This window comes from Electrona antarctica, assembly GCF_951216825.1.
Source record: "Electrona antarctica genome assembly, chromosome: 16".
In the NCBI taxonomy this organism is placed as follows: Eukaryota; Metazoa; Chordata; class Actinopteri; order Myctophiformes; family Myctophidae; genus Electrona; species Electrona antarctica.
In genome coordinates this window covers 7,356,744-7,380,735 of record NC_136797.1, presented here as the reverse complement: position 1 = coordinate 7,380,735, position 23,992 = coordinate 7,356,744, and the positions used below count along the sequence as shown (strand labels likewise).

Genomic DNA, 23,992 nt, shown 5'->3' with positions numbered 1-23,992 from the left:
CTCAACGTGAGGTCCAGGGACCCCCAGGGGTCCTTGAGGGGGGTCCCCAGCTAAATTATAGTTATGAACCAAATGTGAGTGTACGAATGAACGGGTCCATTTGGTTACATTTGTACACAGTTCAATTTACATTGATTTTACAATATAAATTGGGCCATTGGGGTCCCGGGGCCAGAGATATAAATGCCATTAAATGTCGGCAGACTCGGCCTGTAGACTATAATACAGTGGTTCCAACAGTGGGGTCCTTGAGGGAGTTCCAGGGGGTCCCCAGCTAAATGATAGTTTGGAACCAAATGGACCCTTATGGGTCTGTAACTCTGAGATAACGGGTCCATTTGGTTCCATTTGTACACTCTCAGAGTTACATTAATTGATTTTACAATATAAATCGGGGGTCCCAGAGATAGAAATGCCATTAAATGGGGGTCTTAGTAATATGCATGTCAAACTGGGGGTCCTTGAAATTAAATGGGTTGAGAATCACTGCTAGAGCCGTAAAAATCTTCTCTTATGGGGGCCTTGGCATATCTTTTCAAATGGGGGTCCGTGGGATAATTAGTGTCAATTTGGGGGTCCTTGACATGAAATATAATGCTATAATGCATGTCAAACTGAAACTATGTCAAACCTTGATGAAAAGGTTTGAGAACTACTGGCCTCTGACAACACATGGGCTCCAATTGGAAGCAAACGAGGCCCTCTGGTGGATTCTGTTGGTACAACAACAAGGTTTCCAATAGTTCGTGAGTGACGTGTAATGCCAGCGACAGTGTGCGACACACGTGTGTGTAGAGAGAAGTGTAAAGATGGCGAGCAGAAGGCTACAGTTCCATGAGATGGGTTTAGATGATCGCATTTTAAAGGTAATAAGAAGAGTTTTACTCCTTAACACAGTACACATTTCTGTTCATGTATCTGGTGTGTATCTCTGAGAGGTTACACTTATGTAACCATGTTTTCTGATGAATTGAAAAGGGTGGACCCTGTTGTAAACAAGTGTAATGCTTTATCAGAGTTGTGCTTTCATGTGAAATGTACCCAGTCTTCTGCAAACTGTTAATAAATACTTCAATCAATCAATCAAAACCAAGAGGACACTTCCGGGGGCATTTATTTTTCATTTGTATCCTTAAATGTTGTGTTTATAAAGCATTATATTGAATAGCATTATTTTAACTAATCTGTATGGTATGGTAATCTCTAATCTGTATGGTACAGTATTAATGTAATAACACATATGTATGACTGTTAATACAATGTAACTAGTACAATTGTATGGTTGAGTATGTTAATACAATGCAACGCACACATAATTGCGATTTCACGATTATGTAATAATTATGACTAAATATTCATGACGTGAACATTTTTGTCATTTAAAGCCCAAATATTTCTACAGTTGGCTACAAATGGCTACAAAACCTGTGGATAGCCAGTCAGTCATTCATTATGGCATGAACAAGAAGTTAGAATGGGCCGGGGGGTGTATTATATTCAAAGACTTGCACAAATCTTCATGATTTCTTTCCCTAACTAGCAGATCTACAAGCTCATAGCGCGGCATGAAGTGAGACGCTATGAGCTTGTAGATCTGCTATTTTTGAATAGCTAAAGTATAACATAAACATATGGTTAAAATGACACAGATGCTTTCCCGGTTTTAATGACTGAACTCCACTGACTCACCTCATTATGACAAACATACAAATAAAGTACATACATAGTAGTAGCCACAGTAGACCAACAACAATGTTGTTTGGAAAACCTTTCAGACTAGCCCATTATCAGATAATAAAAATGTCTTCTACATCCTGACAGTTTTCTGAAAAAGCTATGTTTCTATGTCAGTCGTTCTTCGATTTTTCAAAAATAGCAGACCTACAAGCTCGTAGCGCGCCACTCGGTGGCGCGCTATATGCTTATAGATCTGCTATTTTTCAATAGCTAAAGCATAACATAATGCTAACACCAAAAGGGGTTCCCGCCCAAAATGGGTTAAACCTAACCTCAGTAAGACTATGCCAAAACCTAACGTTAGTAAAACTATGCTTAAACTTATTCCTAACCTTATCCTCAAGTAAAAGGAATACAAGAATACAAGAACTGCTCGGGGTGAAAAAAATCCATGATTATATTTTACTTGAGATTTTAAAGTCACTATTGCCTGAAGAAGGCCGAAACGTTGCTACGACTCTTATCTAAATGAAACCTCTTGAACCAGCAAGTGGCGCTGTGCGGGTCTCTCCTCCTTCTCTAAAAAGTCACTATTGCAAAATTCTGAATGGTGTTGTTAACGAATGTGCTGTTCTGACCATGACTTTGGCAGGCTCTTGCAGACTTGAACTGGGCTCAGCCCACCCTGATCCAAGAGAAAGCCATTCCTCTGGCTCTGGAAGGCAAAGACCTGTTGGCCCGAGCCAGGACCGGTTCTGGGAAAACTGCAGCCTATGCTCTGCCCGTCATACAGCGCATCCTGGCCTCCAAACAGGTGAGAAAACTGAGAATGGTGTTGAGTCAATTATTTATTGATAGATTTACTAGGGCTGTCACGGTGATTTTACTTGCTGATTGTCATAAAGTAATTGTGATTTAATTGTGTGGATTTTAGGCCTTGTAAACAAAAGTTGCACAGGGAGGGCAGATATGACAAAAAACGTAAGAAATGTCCGATACCAATAATCAAAATAAATAACGTATTATGGCTAAAATACGTCATATTTATTTCATATTTTAGAACCATAATATGTTACACGATAGTGGAAATAGCCCATCTACAAACTAACAATATGTCGTTAGTTTTTTTTAAAAGAGCGAAGTTGCGATCAGAACATTCATTGCCATCTTGTCTTCTTAGTGTGTGTTTTCAGAATGTGTGTATGTGTGTGTCTTTCAGAGGGTCAGTGGGCAGGACGTGAGGGCATTGATCCTGGTGCCCACCAAGGAGCTGGGTCAGCAGGTGCAGGCCATGATCCGTCAGCTGACCGCCTACTGCGCCAGGGAGGTCAGAGTGGCCGACATATCTGGCAAGGCTGATATCTCTGCCCAGAGGTCAGTGCCAAGGGTCTAACACTGTTAACCCATTCTGGGCGGGAACCCCTTTTGGTGTTTTAAGCATTGTTATACTTTAGCCATTGAAAAATAGCAGATCTACAAGCTCATAGCGCGGCACCGAGTGCCACGCTACGAGCTTGTAGGTCTGCTATTTTTGAAAAATCGTGACAATGTGGCGCAAATCTTTGAATATATATATTCTTTCAGAGCCAAAGTTTTTAACTCAAATATTTGCTTCTGGGGGGTCCCTGGAACAACATATTTTCAGATGGGGGTCGGCGGCCAATTATATATAATCTTAGGGGTCCTTGACATGAAAATGTTTGATAACGACTGACATAGAAACATAGGGTTTTTCAGAAAACTGTCAGGATTTAGAAGACATTTGTAGTTCCCAGGTCAAAATGGGTTAATAGAACTATTAATCTCTCTCGATTAATCGAAAAAGGAGTCCATCGAATAAAATGATGGATACTTGCAGCCTTGGTCGGTACAGAAGTCAATATACACACAATGTCTTGATGACACAATAAAACACTGCCCTGGATTCTATACAGTAGTGCCACTAGCTTGTTTACGTTTGGCTTTGCGCAGAAAAACGTTTCATGCAACTTTAGTCACATGAAACTTAGTTGAAGCTTTGTGTGTGTTTGTGGAATCAGAGCCGTCTAATCAGAGGGAACACATTAGCATCTTATTTGTCACAGTTATCCATGTCCAGATTGACTGTAGATAAAGATGAACCACTTCAACCCCTAGCGTCCCTATTCTGGGGTCCAACATTCAGTGAAAATAACTACAAGCTCACAATAAAATCCCATAATACATTATCTGCCCCCCGTGCAACTTTGGTTTGCATTGGTACCCTTGAGTCTATATATAGATATGTTCTAGTTACGTTCTTAGCTTACGCATGTTTCATGATAAATGCATTTTATATATGTGATGTATTCCCATGCTTTTGTTCTTGCCTAATGTAAATCGCTCTGGATTAAGAGCGTCTGCTAAAGGCCTAAATTGTAAATTGAGTCGTTTTAAAACCTTGGTGAGCATACAGACCCCCACAATATGTAACTGATTTGAGATCGTTTTGAAATTTGTCTTAGCTTTTTATTTGTAAACCTTCACATGTAAACTTCACATGTATATCTTTTGTTTTTCTTTTCCTGATCTTCTGATGTATTGTGATGTTTTGTTCTATGATATTGTGTTACTCGACGACACTGAAAATGAGTTTGATTACTCAGTGTGATTTCGAGAATAAACAAAACTTGAATGAATGTTTGCAAAGCACTCAATTTAATCGCGATCCTAATTCCGTGTGTTTCTGGGCAGGCCTATCCTGATGGAGAAGCCTGACGTGGTGGTGGGCACGCCGTCCCGTGTGTTGATGCACCTGAACGCCCAGAACCTGCTCCTCACCTCCTCCCTGGAGATCCTGGTCATAGACGAGGCTGACCTGCTCTTCTCCTTCGGCTTCGAGGCGGACCTCAAAAGCCTGTTGTGGTGAGAATGAGAACCAGTGGTGTTTTTGGCAGCAAATTTCTTTTTTAGTTTATAGTCATAGGGCAGTATTATGCGTGTCTTAAGTACCAGGTCTTATTACTTAACTTAAGACCTGGAGGCGTGATCAATGCCATTTGGCCACTCAGAATAGCCAAACAGCATTGACCACGCCTACAGGTCTTAAGTTAAGTCATAAGACCTGGTACTTAAGACACGCATAATACTGCCCATAGTCTTTAGAATGAAACTTCATTTAGTTTTAGTCACATTTTAGTCACCTGGAATGTTTTAGTGTTAGTCTAGTTTTTGTCGACTAAATATCATAAGATTTTAGTCGACTAATACTACAGTTGATTTAGTCGACTAAAATGTATTTTGGCGGGCCTTGATGCCGTTGTAATGGCTGATTTTACAGTAATGGCTGATTTTAAAATAGCAGATCTACAAGCTCACAACGTGTCACGCTGAGACGTGTTGTGAGCTTGTAGATCGGCTATTTTCAGCATGGAACCAATTGTAAAAATTCTTATAAAGACTAATTGGACTAATTGTAAAGATATGTTATACTGGATCTCTTGTCCACTAGTCCCTTCCTAACATTTTAGTCTAGTTTTTAACTTTTTATTTGTTGACAAAATTGTCAGTTAATTTAATTCTGAGAGTGTACAAATGGAACCAAATGGACCCTAATGGGTCCATTTGGTTCCATTTGTACACTCTCAGAGTTACCAAACTATCATTGAGCTGGCGACCCCCTGGAAGGTCCCTCAAGGACCCCTGGGAACCACTGATATATAGTATACCATTGAATCCACTGTTCTTGTTGCTTGTGTGACGCAGCCATCTGCCAAAGATCTACCAGTCCTTCCTGATGTCTGCCACGCTGTCTGAGGACGTAGAGGCTCTGAAAGAACTGCTGCTGCACAACCCCGTAAGAGAGAGACACACACACACACACACACACACGCACACACACACACACACACACACACACACACACACACACACACACACACACACACACACACACACACACACACACACACACACACAGAGTGTCATGTGTGTCAGCCAGGGTCCCTCTGGTCACACAAGTCTAGACTTTCTCTTCATTTCTCTCCTCATACATTTTATGTACACAAACAACACACTGCACTGTAAGGTCGCACACAGTCACAACCCTGTAAGGACACACACACACACACACACACACACACACACACACACACTGTAAGGTCATACACAAACAACACACATGTAATAGTGGTTTGACGAATCTCTGTCATTCTAGTGGTTTTGTTGGGACATGGGTCAATGGTTCAGATAGGGACACAGACCTATATATGCATATTTCACATTTTATATTTCACATCATGTTCTGTGGAAGGCAATAAAGTGTAGCAATAAACTACATAGGAACATGAAATCACATTATCTGAGCAAAAATGTGCCCACATCAACAGACAGACAAATTCAAGCATACACAAACATACATTTGTTATGGCAAATGAGGTGATCTTGGCAGGGGAAAAGCTTTCCTGCACAGATGTGTTTTCAGCAGTGTCTTAAAGCAGTGGTTTTCAGAACTTTACACATCAAGGCCCATTATTTATTCGGCATTTGAGGCACAAACCACCATTTGATGAGATTTAACCTCTCAGACCCAAAACTAAAAATATTTTGTTTCTTATCATTGGATAAGCATTTGTCCGCAATTCCATGTTGTATTGATGTTGGTACCATTGGAGAGATAACAGGCTAGCGTTGATCAAAAATAACAATTCTTCTACGTTCTCTAATTGTGTAGACTTCTTGTAAATTAACTTACGTAATGCAGATGTTTAACAATAATTTAACTCTTGAGAGCATTTGGTATAACTCTATGGTTGCTTCTCAGGTGATCCTGAAGCTGCAGGGCTCCCAGCTCCCAGACAGCGGTCAGGTGTTGTAACTGTATGGTTGTTTCTCAGGTGATCCTGAAGCTGCAGGGCTCCCAGCTCCCAGACAGCGGTCAGGTGTAACTCTATGGTTGTTTCTCAGGTGATCCTGAAGCTGCAGGGCTCCCAGCTCCCAGACAGCGGTCAGGTGTAACTCTATGGTTGTTTCTCAGGTGATCCTGAAGCTGCAGGGCTCCCAGCTCCCAGACAGCGGTCAGGTGTTGTAACTCTATGGTTGCTTCTCAGGTGATCCTGAAGCTGCAGGGCTCCCAGCTCCCAGACAGCGGTCAGCTGTCTCAGTACAGCATCCTCCTCATAACTCTATGGTTGTTTCTCAGGTGATCCTGAAGCTGCAGGGCTCCCAGCTCCCAGACAGCGGTCAGGTGTAACTCTATGGTTCTGTCTCAGGTGATCCTGAAGCTGCAGGGCTCCCAGCTCCCAGACAGCGGTCAGGTGTAACTGTATGGTTCTGTCTCAGGTGATCCTGAAGCTGCAGGGCTCCCAGCTCCCAGACAGCGGTCAGGTGTAACTCTATGGTTGTTTCTCAGGTGATCCTGAAGCTGCAGGGCTCCCAGCTGCCAGACATCGGTCAGCTGTCTCAGTACAGCATCCTCCTCATAACTCTATGGTTGCTTCTCAGGTGATCCTGAAGCTGCAGGGCTCCCAGCTCCCAGACATCGGTCAGCTGTCTCAGTACAGCATCCTCCTCATAACTCTATGGTTGCTTCTCAGGTGATCCTGAAGCTGCAGGGCTCCCAGCTCCCAGACAGCGGTCAGGTGTAACTCTATGGTTGTTTCTCAGGTGATCCTGAAACTGCAGGGCTCCCAGCTCCCAGACAGCGGTCAGGTGTTGTAACTCTATGGTTGTTTCTCAGGTGATCCTGAAGCTGCAGGGCTCCCAGCTCCCAGACAGCGGTCAGGTGTTGTAACTCTATGGTTGTTTCTCAGGTGATCCTGAAGCTGCAGGGCTCCCAGCTCCCAGACAGCGGTCAGGTGTTGTAACTCTATGGTTGTTTCTCAGGTGATCCTGAAGCTGCAGGGCTCCCAGCTCCCGGACATCGGTCAGGTGTAACCGTGTAACTATGGTTAACTTGTTTCTCAGGTGATCCTGAAGCTGCAGGGCTCCCAGCTCCCGGACATCGGTCAGCTGTCTCAGTACAGCATCCGCTGCGAGGAGGAGGACAAGTTCCTGCTCATCTACACGCTGCTGAAGCTGCGCCTGGTGCAGGGCAAGACGCTGCTGTTTGTGGGCGCCGTGGAGCGCTGCTACCGCCTCAAGCTGTTCCTGGAGCAGTTCAGCATCCCCGCCTGCGTGCTCAACTCGGAGCTGCCCGTCCAGTCCAGGTACAGTAGGCCAGGAGAGAGAGAGAGAGAGAGAGACGGCCGTGATTTCGTGAAGATTATAGCCGCCTACAAGTTATACAACAGGGGGTTTCAACCTTTTCATATCAAGGTCCATTATTTATTTGGCATTTATTGAGCCACGGACATTTGATTTTATTTGAGATTTAGCCTCTCGGATCCAAAAACGTAGAATATTTTGTTATCGTTGAATAAGATTTTGTCCACAATTCCATGCTGTACTGACGTTGTATTGACTGTGGTACGAGATATTACAGGCAAACGATCAAAATTCCAATTATTCTACATTCTCTAATTGTGTAGAGTAGAATACTTGTAAATGAACACATGTTGTGCCCAGGACGTCTCCAGACGTCTTTATAATCACCCCCTGTGCTTCCCAAGATGTCTGGGGACGTCTTTGGGAATTTCTAGTGAAAATATTTATTTTTGCTTTTTTTTTTTAAATCGGCGAAATCTACGTCTTTATTCTGAAATAATCCATGGGCATCTGTTGTGTTAAGAAATGCAGATGTTTAACAATAATTTAACTTGTTTATTTTCATTTTACACTGTGAGGGTACCATTGGTTACCAACTCTCCATATCATTTAGCTGGAGGACCACCTGGAATCCCCTCAAATACCACTGTTTTTTTAGTTTTTTTTTATTCTTTATTTACCCAGGGAAGTAGCTGAGCACAGGTGCTCATTTTCAGCAACGCCCTGCACATAGAAACACACACACACACACACACACACACACACACACACACACACACACACACACACACACACACACACACGCGTGCACACACGCACACACACACACACACACACACATTAAAACCTGGGAGCTGACCAGTACAACCACAGTCTTATACTGTTGGCCACTAAGCAGCTCCAGGGGGAGCAGTTGGGGGTTCAGTGCCTTGCTCAAGGGAACTTCAGCGGTGTTGGGTGAGTGATGACAATCACTTCCCCACCCAGATTTTTCCTGCCCGTCCGGGGAATCGAACCGGCAACCTTTCGGCAACAAGGGGCGCTCCTCTAACCCTTAGGCCACCGCTGCCCCTTTCCTGGTGGTCCCCCCGGGCCACTGGTTGAGAACCACTGGCCTACAAGCTCACAACGAACGCGGCATCCCCTACATATAATATGATCCATGGTGTTCCCCCATGCAGATGTCACATCATCCCCTACATATAATATGATCCATGGTGTTCCCCCATGCAGATGTCACATCATCCCCTACATATAATATGATCCATGGTGTTCCCCCATGCAGATGTCACATCATCCCCTACATATAATATGATCCATGGTGTTCCCCCATGCAGATGTCATCCCCTACATATAATATGATCCATGGTGTTCCCCCATGCAGATGTCACATCATCCCCTACATATAATATGATCCATGGTGTTCCCCCATGCAGATGTCACATCATCCCCAACATATAATATGATCCATGGTGTTCCCCCATGCAGATGTCACATCATCCCCTACATATAATATGATCCATGGTGTTCCCCCATGCAGATGTCATCCCCTACATATAATATGATCCATGGTGTTCCCCCATGCAGATGTCACATCATCCCCTACATATAATATGATCCATGGTGTTCCCCCATGCAGATGTCATCCCAAACATATAATATGATCCATGGTGTTCCCCCATGCAGATGTCATCCCCTACATATAATATGATCCATGGTGTTCCCCCATGCAGATGTCATCCCCTACATGTAATATGATCCATGGTGTTCCCCCATGCAGATGTCACATCATCCCCTACATATAATATGATCCATGGTGTTCCCCCATGCAGATGTCACATCATCCCCAACATATAATATGATCCATGGTGTTCCCCCATGCAGATGTCATCCCCTACATATAATATGATCCATGGTGTTCCCCCATGCAGATGTCACATCATCACGCAGTTCAACCAGGGCTTCTATGACTACATCATCGCCACGGACGAGCACGGGTTGGCCGATCCCGCCGCGACGGCGTCACAGACGGTCGTGGGAAAGGGGAAGAAGAAGAAAACAAAAGGAAAGTGAGTTGGGGCCCTTTTTGTTTTTAAACAATTCTTTGTACACACGTCAGAGCCCATCACACGTCAGAGCCCATCACACGTCAGAGCCCATCACACGTCAGAGCCCATCACACGTCAGAGCCCATGCATCCGCACATTTCTCCCGCTGTTCGGCCGCGCTACCTACGTGCACTTGCTGTAACATCTCTCATTTTAATATTAATATATTATGAAAAGTAACGTTTGCTATAATTTGCCCAGAATCTGTAGTTTGAGGATCACTGCTCTTTAGAATATGAATTGGTCAGATAATTGCGTCCGATCATCAGCCACAAACAGTGTGTGAACACACCCTGATTGTCGGGAGGAGGGGCGTTCCTGAACATGTAGTAGTGTGAGCCAGCCTTTACTTAGGTGGTCTTTACACGAGAATGGTGTTCATATAAAACGGAAAAATAAAGTATCGTTTGCTGGTGTCCGTTTAGATGAGAACGGTGTTTTCAGGAGGTGAAAACGCAACAAAGTGAAACCACCTTCCAGAGTGGAAATCTTTGAGAACGCCGTTTTATCCCTTCTCCATGTAAACAGGCAAAACGGTGAATCCGCAAAACTTATGACATGATGGCTCACGTTGGCTCACGTGTTTATTACATTGATGCAGAGCCATATATGATATAATGGAGTTCCTGAACAAGCCTCCCTCCTCGCCTACAAAGCGCTGCTCATCAGCGATGGTGAATGTAAAACTATGATGTAAATAAAAAGCCTTGTGATAGGCGGCAGCCGCGGCATCAGCGTTTATGTAGCCTAATGTATTATATAATATATATAACCATCCCGTGGCGCGCTCTGCCTGGATGCTCTGGGCTGCGGCCACAACCACGTCGTGTTCTGGAATCATTCAAAACCCCAATAGGGTTGCGTGAAGGGGTTCTTCTTCTTGTACGTGGGTGACTGGTCTATTTGGCAGCCTGTTATCGCCACCTAGCGACATTATAGCGTTTTCATAAAGTGTGCGTTCTCGTGTAAAGGGTCAATAAAAATTGAGAACGCAACAGGACTTTGCCGTTTTATCTGGAGATGGTCGCCGTGTGAAAGAGGCCTTAGATTGATGGATGCTTGTGTGCGTTTGTCTTTCTCATAGAGCCAAGGATAAGGAGTACGGTGTGTCCAGAGGGGTGGATTTCCAGAATGTCGCCAACGTTGTCAACTTTGACTTCCCCACATCTGTGGACTCCTACATACACAGAGTCGGAAGGTAAATCTAATTTAACACATCCGACACGACTGTTTGACTGCACTTAAAATGCACTTTCTATGTACGTACAGTATGAGGTAGGATGAGGCCTTACTTACTGGTAAATAGAACTCTTAACCCATTCTGGAAGGGAACCCCTTTTGGTGTTTTAAGCACTATGTCATGCTTTAGCTATTGAAAAATAGCAGATCTACAAGCTCATAGCGCGGCACCGAGTGCCGCGCTATGAGCTTGTAGATCTGCTATTTTTGAAAAATCGTGAAAATGTTGCACAAATCTTTGCATATATATTCTTTCAGAGTGAACGTTTTTAACTCTGGGGGGGGGGGGGGGGGGGGGCGGGGGGGTCCCTGGAACAACATATTTTCAGATGGGGGTCGGCGGCCAATTACAGATCATTCTGGGGGTCCTTGACATAAAAAAGGTTGAGAACCACTGACATAGAAACCTGTCTGTGATTTAGAAGACATTTGTAGAATCGTCCTCAGGTCTAAAATGTGTTAATCTCACATAGATCTGTTTATGATTTGATATGTCCTTTTTAATCCTTCCAGAACGGCACGAGCAGACAATCCAGGTACAGCTCTGTCCTTAGTCTCTCACACGGAGCTCTCCCTGCTGTCGGATGTAGAGACTGTCTTCACAGGAGGTAATAAGCACACTGTAGTGTGCACCATATGGCCTTCACCCTACTATGCCAATAATAAGCCATGCACGGCCACGGTGCTGATATTGTTGTGCATGTTGGCTCACTGGAAACTCTGCTACACCATTGGGGCGTCCAGGGACCCTCATGGTTCCTTGAGCGGTTAACAAATGGCCCCTTACGGTAACAGGACAACTCACCCCTTTTCCGCTTTCCTCCCAGACTTTTCCCCAGTGAGGGTGTGGGAGAGGCTGGACAGCCTAAGTACAAATATAATTTATGAAAAGCTACTACAGTGAAGTCGGTTCACAGAAGTAGTTGTAGGCTATGTGGGGATTATCTGACAAGGTACCATTTGAGTGGGCAAAATCTTACATACAGTATACTAAATTATACTAAATTGTTTATAGGGTCAATATAAGTAAAATAATATAGCCTTTCCATAGGAGTATCTATTTATATGTTTCCAAAAAGAATATAAACAGCCAATGGCATATTACAAAGTTATCCACCTCACTGGGGAAAATTCCGGTAGGAAAACCGGGCAGCCACCAGGGTGAGTTGTCCAGTATTCCCCCTTACGGGTGTGTATCTCTGAGAGTGTACCAATAATGGAACCAAATGGACCCCTCCCATTTGGTTCCATTGGTACACTCTCAGACATATGGGAGTCCTTGAAATAAAGACAGTTTGAGAACCATTGTGCTACATTAAATGGAACAGAGCTTTAATTACTAGTATAATGTTGTTGTTAGACCTGTGAAGGAAGTAAAGAATAGTTCCAAAGCTGCTCTATGTAACTTCACTGTTCTACCCAGAAGTAAAGAATAGTTCCAAAGCTGCTCTATGTAACTTCACTGTTCTACCCAGAAGTAAAGAATAGTTCCAAAGCTGCTCTATGTAACTTCACTGTTCTACCCAGAAGTAAAGAATAGTTCCAAAGCTGCTCTATGTAACTTCACTGTTCTACCCAGAAGTAAAGAATAGTTCCAAAGCTGCTCTATGTAACTTCACTGTTCTACCCAGAAGTAAAGAATAGTTCCAAAGCTGCTCTATGTAACTTCACTGTTCTACCCAGAAGTAAAGAATAGTTCCAAAGCTGCTCTATGTAACTTCACTGTTCTACCCAGAAGTAAAGAATAGTTCCAAAGCTGCTCTATGTAACTTCACTGTTCTACCCAGAAGTAAAGAATAGTTCCAAAGCTGCTCTATGTAACTTCACTGTTCTACCCAGAAGTAAAGAATAGTTCCAAAGCTGCTCTATGTAACTTCACTGTTCTACCCAGAAGTAAAGAATAGTTCCAAAGCTGCTCTATGTAACTTCACTGTTCTACCCAGAAGTAAAGAATAGTTCCAAAGCTGCTCTATGTAACTTCACTGTTCTACCCAGAAGTAAAGAATAGGCCCAAAGCTGCTCTATGTAACTTCACTGTTCTACCCAGAAGTAAAGAATAGTTCCAAAGCTGCTCTATGTAACTTCACTGTTCTACCCAGATTTGAACCCTGCCTTGCTCGGGGGGAGAAATAGAATTTTAACCTTTTGGGTTGAAAATTGGGTCAAATCAGAAACATGATTGTGTCAAACTAGATTGTAATTGAAATTGTTACATTGTATTAACATATTCTATCATACAGATTGGACAAAATATAATTTAGTTAACACAAAAAAGTACATAATGCTTTAACTGGAGTTAATTGAAGTTTTGATCAAGTGTATTAACCCATTTTGGGACAGGAACCCCTTTTGGTGTTAGCATTATGTTGTGCTTTAGCTATTGAAAAATTGCAGATCTACAAGCTCATAGCGCGCCACCGAGTGGCGCGCTATGAGCTTGTAGATCTGCTATTTTTGAAAAATCGAACAACGACTGAAATAGAAACATAGCTTTTTCAGAAAACTGTCAGGATGTAGAAGACATTTTTAGAATCTGATCTCAGGTCAAAATGGGTTAAACTAAGCAATGCATGTCAAATATAAAATCAGGATGTAGTCAGTGACTGCATTGTCTGCATTTCTGGACTGAAAATGTTTCCTCAGATTCACATCGACTGTCTCGGTGAGATAAGGGAACGTTTATGAACAACGTGACCCCATGTTTTCTTCTTGTTAGTTCTAGGTGAAAAATAATGGTTATGTCACCTTATGTTTTGTCAGATAACACAGACTGTGTTAGTTGTAGATTCTAATGGTTTTGTCACCTTATGTTTTGTCAGAAAACACAGACCGTGTTAGTTGTAGATTCTAATGGTTTTGTCACCCTATGTTTTGTCAGAAAACACAGACCGTGTTAGTTGTAGATTCTAATGGTTTTGTCGCCTTATGTTTCATCAGATAACGCAGAATGTGTTAGTTGTAGATTCTAATGGTTTTGTCACCTTATGTTTTGTCAGAAAACACAGAATGTATTAGTTGTAGATTCTAATGGTTTTGTCACCTTATGTTTCATCAGATAATGCAGAATGTGCAGTAAAACCTTATGCGTTTAAAATGGAGGAGATCGAGAGCTTCAGGTACAGGTGTCGGGTAAGTTACCTTATCGGGATGATGTCACACCACGTAAAAAGGAATCCGTTCAAATATAAATAGGCCTGACATCGAAATAAAAAAAATGTCTTCTGAAAGAATATATATTCAAAGATTTGTGCCGCATTTTCACGATTTTTCAAAAATAGCAGACCTACAAGCTCATAGCGCGCCACTCGGTGGCGCGCTATGAGCTTGTAGATCTGCTATTTTTCAATAGCTAAAGTATAACATAATGCTTAGTTAAAACACCAAAAGGGGTTCCCACCGAAAATGGGTTATAAAGGCTGTGTACGTGATATTCTCTTGATAGAATAAGTGTTAAATTGCTCTATGTTCTAATAGTAATCAGTCCTGTGTAGAGTGCTTGTTCAGTACCAGGGTCTCTCTCCATCTCTCTGGTTCTTTAGTAAACTAATGCATTTTCAGGTGGGGATACAGACAGTACCAACTAGAAATGCACTCTGTCGAGGTGCCAACTTGCGCCTTGCACACAAGCAGACCAAACATGGCCTACTTGTGCGCAAGCAGAGCACGCAAGTACTGCTACTAACTAATGTCTATTACAGCTGCTGTTCTAAATCCTTTAGACCCGTTATTGACCTTATACCATAGAGTAATAAAAGGATAGAGACCGAACTGGAGCGCTAGCCCCGCCCCCACGCTATTCATTTCAATAGCAGTTGCTCAGTGGCGTTTTGACGCACCCGGAAGACTGCCGGAAGTACAATTATAACTAAATGGCTCGAGCGAGCGGAAGTTTAGCCTAGCTTACGCACGTGACGTCATGAACGTCTGTCCACCTCCATGAAAGTGCTGCGATAGGCCTATCTCACAGCCCCCTTTCCACGCCCCCTTCCGGTAGCTAGTGGTGTCATTTAACATTTACACGTTTTTTTCTCTGGAGAATCTAAGTACATTTCCTAATGTAAAAATGTGACAGACCAATATTATTATGAAGCAAACAAGATGGTAAATCAGCTCGAACAGATAGAACAAACCTTACCTTGAGAAAACAAAAGTTGTAGACTTCTTAAATGACCTGTTAACATGTAGTGTCTATGGAGTGACGTCACGCTATCACCACTAGCTCCGAAAGGGGGCGTGGAAAGGGGGCGGAGAAATTCTGTGAGATAGGCCTATTCCACAATTCGCCAGTAGGTAGTGGCAGCTTCAACGTTGGATAGCCTTACTGGGGGCTTGCCTTATACCAACCTTGTAAGTGAAACGTACCTTAGTTACGTCACTATCAACAGCCAATAAGGGACCACCGTTCTTACCCCAACATACATACCTACCTACCCAGCCGATCACCAAACGTACCTTAGTTAGCCAATCCCTGATTGGCCGACGGACAACACCGACATATGACGGACATACGCAGCCGATTACAGTACTCTTCTTGCAATCCAATCAGTAGAGAGAACCTGTACTGGATACAGGATTAACGAGTACAATTGGAGGTGATGAAACCAACAAAATGAGCACATGACAGAATTGTAACTGAAGCATAATGCGTAATAATTGTGTTTTAAATTGTGTCTCTAGGACGCCATGCGCTCCGTGACGAAACAGGCAGTAAAGGAAGCCAGACTGAAAGAGATCAAACAGGAACTGCTCAACTCAGAGAAACTTAAGGTGAGACATTCATGATCCTCTAAAGAGATCAAACAGGAACTGCTCAACTCGGAGAAACTTAAGGTGAGACATTCATGATCCTCTAAAGAGATCAAACAGGAACTGCTCAACTCAGAGAAACTTAAGGTGAGACATTCATGATCCTCTAAAGAGATCAAACAGGAACTGCTCAACTCGGAGAACCTTAAGGTGAGACATTCATGATCCTCTAAAGAGATCAAACAGGAACTGCTCAACTCGGAGAAACCCAAGGTGAGACATTCATGATCCTCTAAAGAGATCAAACAGGAACTGCTCAACTCAGAGAAACTTAAGGTGAGACATTCATGATCCTCTAAAGAGATCAAACAGGAACTGCTCAACTCAGAGAAACTTAAGGTGAGACATTCATGATCCTCTAAAGAGATCAAACAGGAACTGCTCAACTCGGAGAAACTTAAGGTGAGACATTCATGATCCTCTAAAGAGATCAAACAGGAACTGCTCAACTCGGAGAAACTTAAGGTGAGACATTCATGATCCTCTGACAAGACAGAAACAGACTGCCCAGGCGGTGGCGTAACCGTCTGGGCACCCGACTGGTAATCCAGTCGCAGTGTGCCGCGGGTTCGACTCCCGAGCCCGACACGGCCTTTACTGCATGTCTTCCCCCATCTCTCTCCCGTTTCCTGTCAGCCTACTGTCTGTCCCTTCAAAAAAAAACAATAAAAGGCGTAAGCCGCAAAAAAAATATCTTTAAAAAAAAAAAAAAGACAGAAACAGACTCAATCTATACATAATATATTATCTACCAATAACTAATAAATATAACGTCTATAATGGTAATGACGTTGAACATCCACGCCATGAGGTTTTGTAAACATGTTGAACGTACCCGAGTGATGTAGAAAATGTATGTCCTTCATGTTGTTTGGCTGTCAGTGTTTCTATGGATCATCAAATCGTTCTGAAAGCAATTCCAACTATAGAGGGTATGAGCATGCATAAAGTGAATGGCAGATCGAGTGGCAAAGTGAGTGACAAAGTGAATTTAATGTTGTTTATAGTCATTTAATGCAATCAAATCAAATGTTTCTGTTTGGATGTATGGGGCTGTCAAATGCCACTCAGTAGGCGTTCCCGCATAACATCCGGGTTACGTACGATGATGATGTCACGCGCATACCCTCTATATCGTTTTGCCACTGGCGACTTGTGCTGTGGACTCCCATCATCCACTGTATAATTTTGTTTATCATAATTGTTTTGTTTTTTTTTGCCTATAATTCAGACATATTTTGAGGACAACCCCAGGGACCTGCAGCTGCTGAGGCACGATAAAGACCTGCACCCTGCTGTCATCAAGCCCCACATGAAGAACGTCCCAGACTACCTAGGTTAGACCTAATATCTACTCAGTCTACAGTACACCCAACACCTACTGACTACCTAGGTTAGACCTAATACCTACTCAGTCTACACCCAACACCCACTGCTTGGATTACACTTGTTCATATGCAATGTTACTTGTAAGCAAATTGTTTGGTTTTGTTCATGGTTTGTTTTGTTCATGGTTTCCATTGATCCCCCCCCCCTCCCCTGCCATCCAGTTCCTAAATCCCTGAAGGGGATCATCAACCCTCTGTCAGGCAGGAAGAAGAAGTGGCGAGGGAGAGATGGCGTCGTTAAGCCCACCTTCAAGGTGAGAGACACAAACTCATGCTGTAATTCACATGGAATCAGGCAAACGGCAAGACCTGCTGGGCGGCACGGAACGGTAAAAAGATTAAATATTTTAACTGCCGTTACCGTCGCCGGTTCTGGGCGCCGGGCTGCTTTGCCGTCCTGTTGCGTTTACCGCGTCCTGCTCCCGTCCACTAAAATGACCTCCGGTTTGCCGTCTACCGCTCGCCTGATCCCATGTGAATGCAGCATAAAGGAGATGAAATGGTTGTCAGAGAAAATCTAAATAGCCGGAATGTGTTAAAGTCCTCAGTCGCCACGACTGATTTCAGTCATTTGGATTCCATATTGAAGCCAGCGTGTCTTCTATGGAATCGTGTCGCAGACGCATTGAGCTTGTGGGATGGGCTTTTTTCGATAATTTATTTAACCCATTTTGGGCGGGAACCCCTTTTAGTGTTAGCATCTAGCAAATAGCAGATCTACGAGCTTGTAGGTCTGCTATTTTTAGTGTTTTTCTTATTTCGACATCGGGCCTAAATGGTTTAAGATTGTAGCATTTGAAGTGGTCAAATGTAGCAATATGTTCAGAAGCGTCTTCCATAAAACCGTAATGATGGTCTCGAATATTTCATATAAAAGCCTCAATCTGTGATTTCTTGTTAATTATCATCCGACGACTCATCCCAGACGCTGCAGACTTGAAGATACTTGATGAAGATAATTGACTGGCATCACTTAACCCATTTTGGGCGGGAACCCCTTTTGGTGTTTTAAACATTATGTTATAATTTAGCTATTGAAAAATAGCAGATCTACAAGCTCGTAGCGCGCCACTCGGTGGCGCGCTATGAGCTTGTAGGTCTGCTATTTTTGAAAAATCGTGAAAATATTTATTTCAGAAAACTGGAGGATTTAGAAGATTTATTTTTAAATTTTGAGGTCAGGCCTAAATGGGTTAAAGGAGCATTCAGTGATTTGACTTAATCTAAATATCACTTATTTTTTCTTTTTTTCTGGATAATCCTCCCTACTATAGAGTATGCTGACCATATAAGGAGTTCCTCCCTGTCCCCAGTGAGCCCCTGGGGTCAAAAAACCCTAGTTTCAGTTTTGGTGGCGGGTGGCAAAGCCTTCATCCAATCAGGATGAGAGGGGCCTTCCTCCAATCATGATCGAGTGGGGGCGGGCCTTGATGCACATGCTGTTGGCCTGTTGCACTTCCCCCCACTGTAGAGCGTGCATGTGCACATTTTGTTACCGGGGCGGACTGGGTGGTTTTCCAAATCACTCAAATCACTGAATGCTCCTTTAATGTCCTGTCTTTCTCTTTTCAGAACACGCGAGGCACGAATCCACTGAAGAGCTTCAGTTACAGTGGAGGCAGGAGGAAAGCTGGAAAACCTGCCAAGTCCTAGAGACGGCTGGAAGTACAGTGTTATGTACTATATATGTACAGTTGTGTACTTTATGTACAGTGCTACGTAACTGTACTGTGATGCTGCGTCCACACTGGCAAAACACAAAGCTAACGGCTACTACTATTCATTTTTTTCAATGGAAGACAGTCGGATGAAGATGCAAAGCGACGCCCGGCGTTTGTAGTCGCGACAAATTTTTTGCAAGGCTACAAAGCTAGTTGAGCTGGCTTCTGCTGCAGCCTCAGAAGCTACACGTGTTGTTTCATTATTTCAACTAACCGTCGCTCTCTCCACACAAATCGTGCTTGTAAAAAAAATCATTGTTTCTGTCCGCTAGTTCCATGTTGATTTTAACCCATTTGAAATTTAAAAAATATCTTCTAAATCCTGACAGTTTTCTGGAAAAAAAACATGTTTCTATGTCAGTCGTTCTCAAACATATTCATGTCAAGGACCCCAAATATATATGACATTGGCCGCCGACCCCGATCTGAAAATATGTTGTTCCAGGGACCCTCCCAGTAGAAAAGATTTGAGTTAAAAACTCACTCTGAAAGAATATATATTCAAAGATTTCAGGCACATTTTCACGATTTAAAAAAAAATAGCAGACCTACAAGTTCATAGCGCGGCACTCGGTGCCGCGCTATGAGCTTGTAGATCTGCTATTTTTCAATAGCTAAAGTATAACATAATGCTTAAAACACCAAAAGGTACAGAATGGGTTAAACCCACACTTTATATTTTGGTTAATATTTGTCTTGCTCGTCGGTCGGATGCACGCAAATGTTGAGTTGAGCAACATTTCCACAGCGACTCGGCGACGGATAAACGCTGCGTCGCTTTGTGTCTCTTGTAGCCGTCAGTGTGAACACAGCATACGCTGGTACTGCGATGCGAGAGCGAGGACTCGCCAGCACCAACTCTGGATATCCGTAGTGACGTCATCAGTGGCGTGCACAGACATTTAGAGGGGCAGGTGCTCAAGTTAAAAAAGGGCACCTTGTGCAGCGCGTGGAACCGGCCGGTTGCCTTAACCCATTTTGGGCGGGAACCCCTTTTGGTGTTAGCATTATGTTATGCTTTAGCTATTGAAAAATAGCAGATCTACAAGCTCATAGCGCGCCACTCGGTGGCGCGCTATGAGCTTGTAGATCTGCTATTTTTGAAAAATCAAAAAAAAAAAAAGGAAAAAAAAGTTTTTCTTTTCTTTTTTTTTTCAAAAGGGCACATTGCCAAAAGGGCAGGGGGTGCTCTAGCACCCCCTAGTGTCTATCTGTGCACGCCACTGGACGTCATTCCAGGAGCAGGAAGTGGTCCTGCGTCGGCTCAACAATGGAGGCCATCATGGATTATAATTCTGGACAAAAACTTTCAACCACTTTTCAACCTGGGGTCGTCATTTTGGGGCAGGTCATTGTAGGTGAAAATGGCCGATCTACAAGCCCCGCCCGCAACGTGTCGCATTGATTGCACCGCGTTGTCGGCTCGTAGGGTCGGCTATTTTCAACCGAAGTTTAAAAGCACGGGAAGTGCTTTTGGGTTGGATGTCAATGTTATAGATGACGATATAAAAAAAAGAAATACACAAATGCGTTGTTGCGATGTACATAGAGGATTGTGGTTCATATACTCAGCAAAACATGCCAAACCATTTGCACTTAATGCAATAAAATAACATGTTTAATTTGAGAATGTGTCATGGCTGTGTATCGTTGTGCTATTATGTAGGTATGTGTGTCAATGTAGAGAAGAATAATCTACTACCAAGCTGCTAGATGGATGGATGCTCTCTCCACTGACTGCTTCTCAGTGCTGTATACTAGGGTTGTGATCCTTTAGGATTTTAAAGATTCCCTCTTAACAGTCAAAATGGACAAAGTTATCATGCATACTTACATAATATGTTACTGAACGCTGATGTGACATATAGCCAAGACCACAACACAACACGTTATGTAATGTTATATTAAAAAAGAAAAACACTATAGGCTATTAGTTGACTTGTGACACATGACATCCAAATGAACCTGTTTGACAAATGAATGTGATTTATCTCATTTGCTCCCTGTATCCTGAAGTAATACTACCACCAGTAGCCACTAGATGGCAACATTGGTACGTTTATTATATAACTTCATGACAACTGTTGTTCATTGGTGTTTCACAGTACACCTGCTGCAGAGGCAACTTTCTGTGCGTTTTTACTCTTGAGTCTTGACAAAGGCCCGTTATTGTCTCCACCAGGCCGAAGGCATGAGGAGAGAGTATGTTTTGCACTCCGTCCGTGTGTGTGTGTCCGTCCTTCCGTCCGTCCGTTACCAGCTAATCTCTGGCACCGTTAACCCGGTCGATGCCAAACTTTGTACACATGGATGCCAACGATGAACCTCTGCCCCACATTTCCAGAACGGCCTGTTATAGCGCCACCATAAAACTGCACCGATCTGCGTGAAACGTTGCATGCACACTCCCTAGAGGCCAAGGACAAACCTTTGACCTGCATTTTCCGCATCTGACTTTTATAGCGCCACCAGGAGGCCGACTTTTGTAAAACACATTTTTTGATATTACTCCTCCAGATTCTGTCCAAAAATCTCACAAATCGTTACACAGTATCTCTATGGTCATGTGCTCAAGTCGGATCCGTCCGATATTTCATATTCCATCCTAATTGGCTATAATTGGCTTTCACAGTTTGCCCCGTTTTGAACAAAAGCCTCAAATCATGAACGCAGCATGCAATTTACGTGAAATCTTTCACACATTTTCTTACTAGGCTGAGGAATATATCCCACCCTTTTCACATTGGCCTGTTATAGCGCAGGTTGATTTTTGCAAAACACATTTTTGGAACAAAATGCCTCAAATCATCCAATTGCCATCAAAGGCGTATGAAGAAATGACACCCTTTTCACATTGGCCTATTATAGCGCCACCAGGAGGCCACAACCTGACCTGCCCTGGTGGAGACCTGTGCCCCGAGGGGCACTTTTTCTAGTTCATTCTGCATTTGAGCCACAGACCACCATTTGATTTAATAGCCTCTCAGACCCCAAAACTAAAGAATATATGCCCACACGTCCATGCTGTATATTGATGTTGGCACATGGGGCCACATCCCCTGCCCTGACTTCAGCTCACCCTGCGGTGGAAAGTGAAGGGGATCCGCACGTAATTCCGACGGAGCATTAGTCCGACATGCGGGATGCCGCTCGAATATGCGCTGCTCCCGTGCTTGTTTGTGGTTATGGTTAGGTTAGGGTGGTTATGGTTAGGGTGGTTATGGTTAGGTTAGGGTTTGAGTTATTAAATTTACAATTAAGGCATTTAGCAGACGCTCTTAATCCAGAGTGATTTACAGTAATCAATTCAATCCAATTCAAAGGAGCTTTATTGGCATGAGAAAACAAACGTTTACATTGCCAAAGCAAATGTCACAATACAATAAATAGTATACAGAAAACTCAGATTTAAGATCTGTTTAAAGGTAGCAGCTCTGTTTACATGTGTAAGGTCCAGCGGTACAGATAGTATAGTCCTTAGGGTGGTTGGATTCCATTGGCTAACCTTCGCGATCTATCAGATCACAAAGGCTGTGCAGGTAGATCACATGACATGCCCCTAAAAATATAACTTTTTGGCATCTGCCACTTGAATTAAGGTGACTTGATTGATTGACATTTAGAAGGGCCTGTCAGCTCAAACCCACAACGTATTACTTTGTTTTCAAGATTGTTGTGCACAAACGTCAGTAGCATTACAAAGCTACCTCAGGTACATTTTTGAACAAATTTCAGCAATGGGATCTGATCACTTTTTTGGTGGGTAGATATTGTTGCGCTGGTCATTTTGAAAGTGGCTCTAAATGGTAAATGGTGCATTTATATAGCGCCTTTATCCAAGGCGCTTTACATAGATTGTGCATTACATTCACCCATTCACACGCACATTCATACACCGATTGCGGCGGAAGCCATGCAAGGTACCAACCAGCACATCGGGAGCAATTTGGGGTTCAGTGTCTTGCCCAAGGACACTTCGACATGTAGACATGGAGCCGGGATTCGAACCGCCGACCCATGGATCATTGGACGACCTGCTCTACCTCTTGAGCCACAGTCGCCCCAAGTCATAAAAGTGTGGGCACCCCTGCTTTAGGGGAAACAAAGACCGCTCTGGGACAGCGCTAATCTAACACATCCCACATAGGGATGGATGGCTCCAATGTGGATCTAACACATCCCGCATAGGGATGGATGGCTCCAATGTGGATCTTTGGACTTTATGGGCTCCATTTTCGTCACCGCTAAACCCCTTATCCCTAAACTTCTTTGCCTTCTTTACTATTTTTTTTTACAAAATAGTAAAAAAAAAAAAAAGGCAAAGAAGTTTAGGGATAAGGGGTTTAGCGGTGATGAAAATGGAGCCCTATATGTGAGGGGAAAAATGAGTGAAGGTATACTTTCATTCAGTAACGGTTTGGAACACAAAACGGTTCCAAATGTGAAGACACAGATTTGGGTTCATCGATGTTGGATCCGGTTCCTCTGGGTCCGGATCCCAACCCTAGTTGTGAGTGACTAGCTGGGAGATAAGCTTTTCTAAAATAACGTGAATAAATAAAATCTAATGGAGGCTACAACTGTGGTTTTCAACCAGTGGTCCTTGAGGGGGTTCCACCTCCAGGTGGTCCTCAGCTAAATGATGGAGAGTTGGTAATCAAAGGGACCCTTATAGATCTTATAGACTCTTGAGAGCGTAAAATGAAACTGTCGTTTGCCTGTTATCTCTCCAACAACAACCCAGGCCAATAAATCATCAACGCAGCATGGAATAGTGGACAAAACCTTATCCAACGATAGCAAGTTTTGCGTCTGAGAGGCTAAATCTCATCAAATGGTGGTCCATTTAGACCGTGGCTCAAATGCTGAATAGGCCTATATAATGGACCTC

The 23,992-nt window shown here is 43.2% G+C and overlaps 1 protein-coding gene across 2 annotated transcripts; it reads left to right on the top strand.

Moving 5' to 3' along the window:
• The first annotated feature begins 768 nt into the window (after positions 1-768).
• ddx56 (DEAD (Asp-Glu-Ala-Asp) box helicase 56) lies at positions 769-20,731 on the top strand. 2 transcript variants are annotated; one of them, XR_013791877.1, is made up of 15 exons: positions 769-866; positions 2,330-2,491; positions 2,897-3,051; positions 4,390-4,560; positions 5,401-5,491; positions 7,600-7,841; positions 9,771-9,908; positions 11,032-11,145; positions 11,700-11,794; positions 14,242-14,315; positions 15,864-15,953; positions 17,224-17,329; positions 17,543-17,634; positions 18,953-20,112; positions 20,184-20,731. XR_013791877.1 is itself a non-coding variant. In XM_079524146.1 (14 exons), exons 1-14 carry the CDS (start codon positions 810-812, stop codon positions 19,031-19,033), a joined length of 1,668 nt encoding a protein of 555 aa, XP_079380272.1. In that variant the 5' UTR covers positions 769-809; the 3' UTR covers positions 19,034-20,137. The 2 variants fall into 2 exon arrangements, 1 of the variants encoding a protein (XP_079380272.1); XM_079524146.1 differs by lacking the exon at positions 20,184-20,731 and having other exon boundaries at positions 18,953-20,137.
• Positions 20,732-23,992: the final 3,261 nt, after the last annotated feature.

Excerpts from the sequence above, each read along its gene's own strand:
- ddx56 (XM_079524146.1), top strand. The coding sequence starts at position 810 with ATGGCGAGCAGAAGGCTACAGTTCCATGAGATGGGTTTAGATGATCGC. Across the intron at positions 15,954-17,223 it reads TCAACTCAGAGAAACTTAAG|ACATATTTTGAGGACAACCC; the intron begins GTGAGACATTCA and ends CCTATAATTCAG. Across the intron at positions 17,635-18,952 it reads TCGTTAAGCCCACCTTCAAG|AACACGCGAGGCACGAATCC; the intron begins GTGAGAGACACA and ends TTCTCTTTTCAG.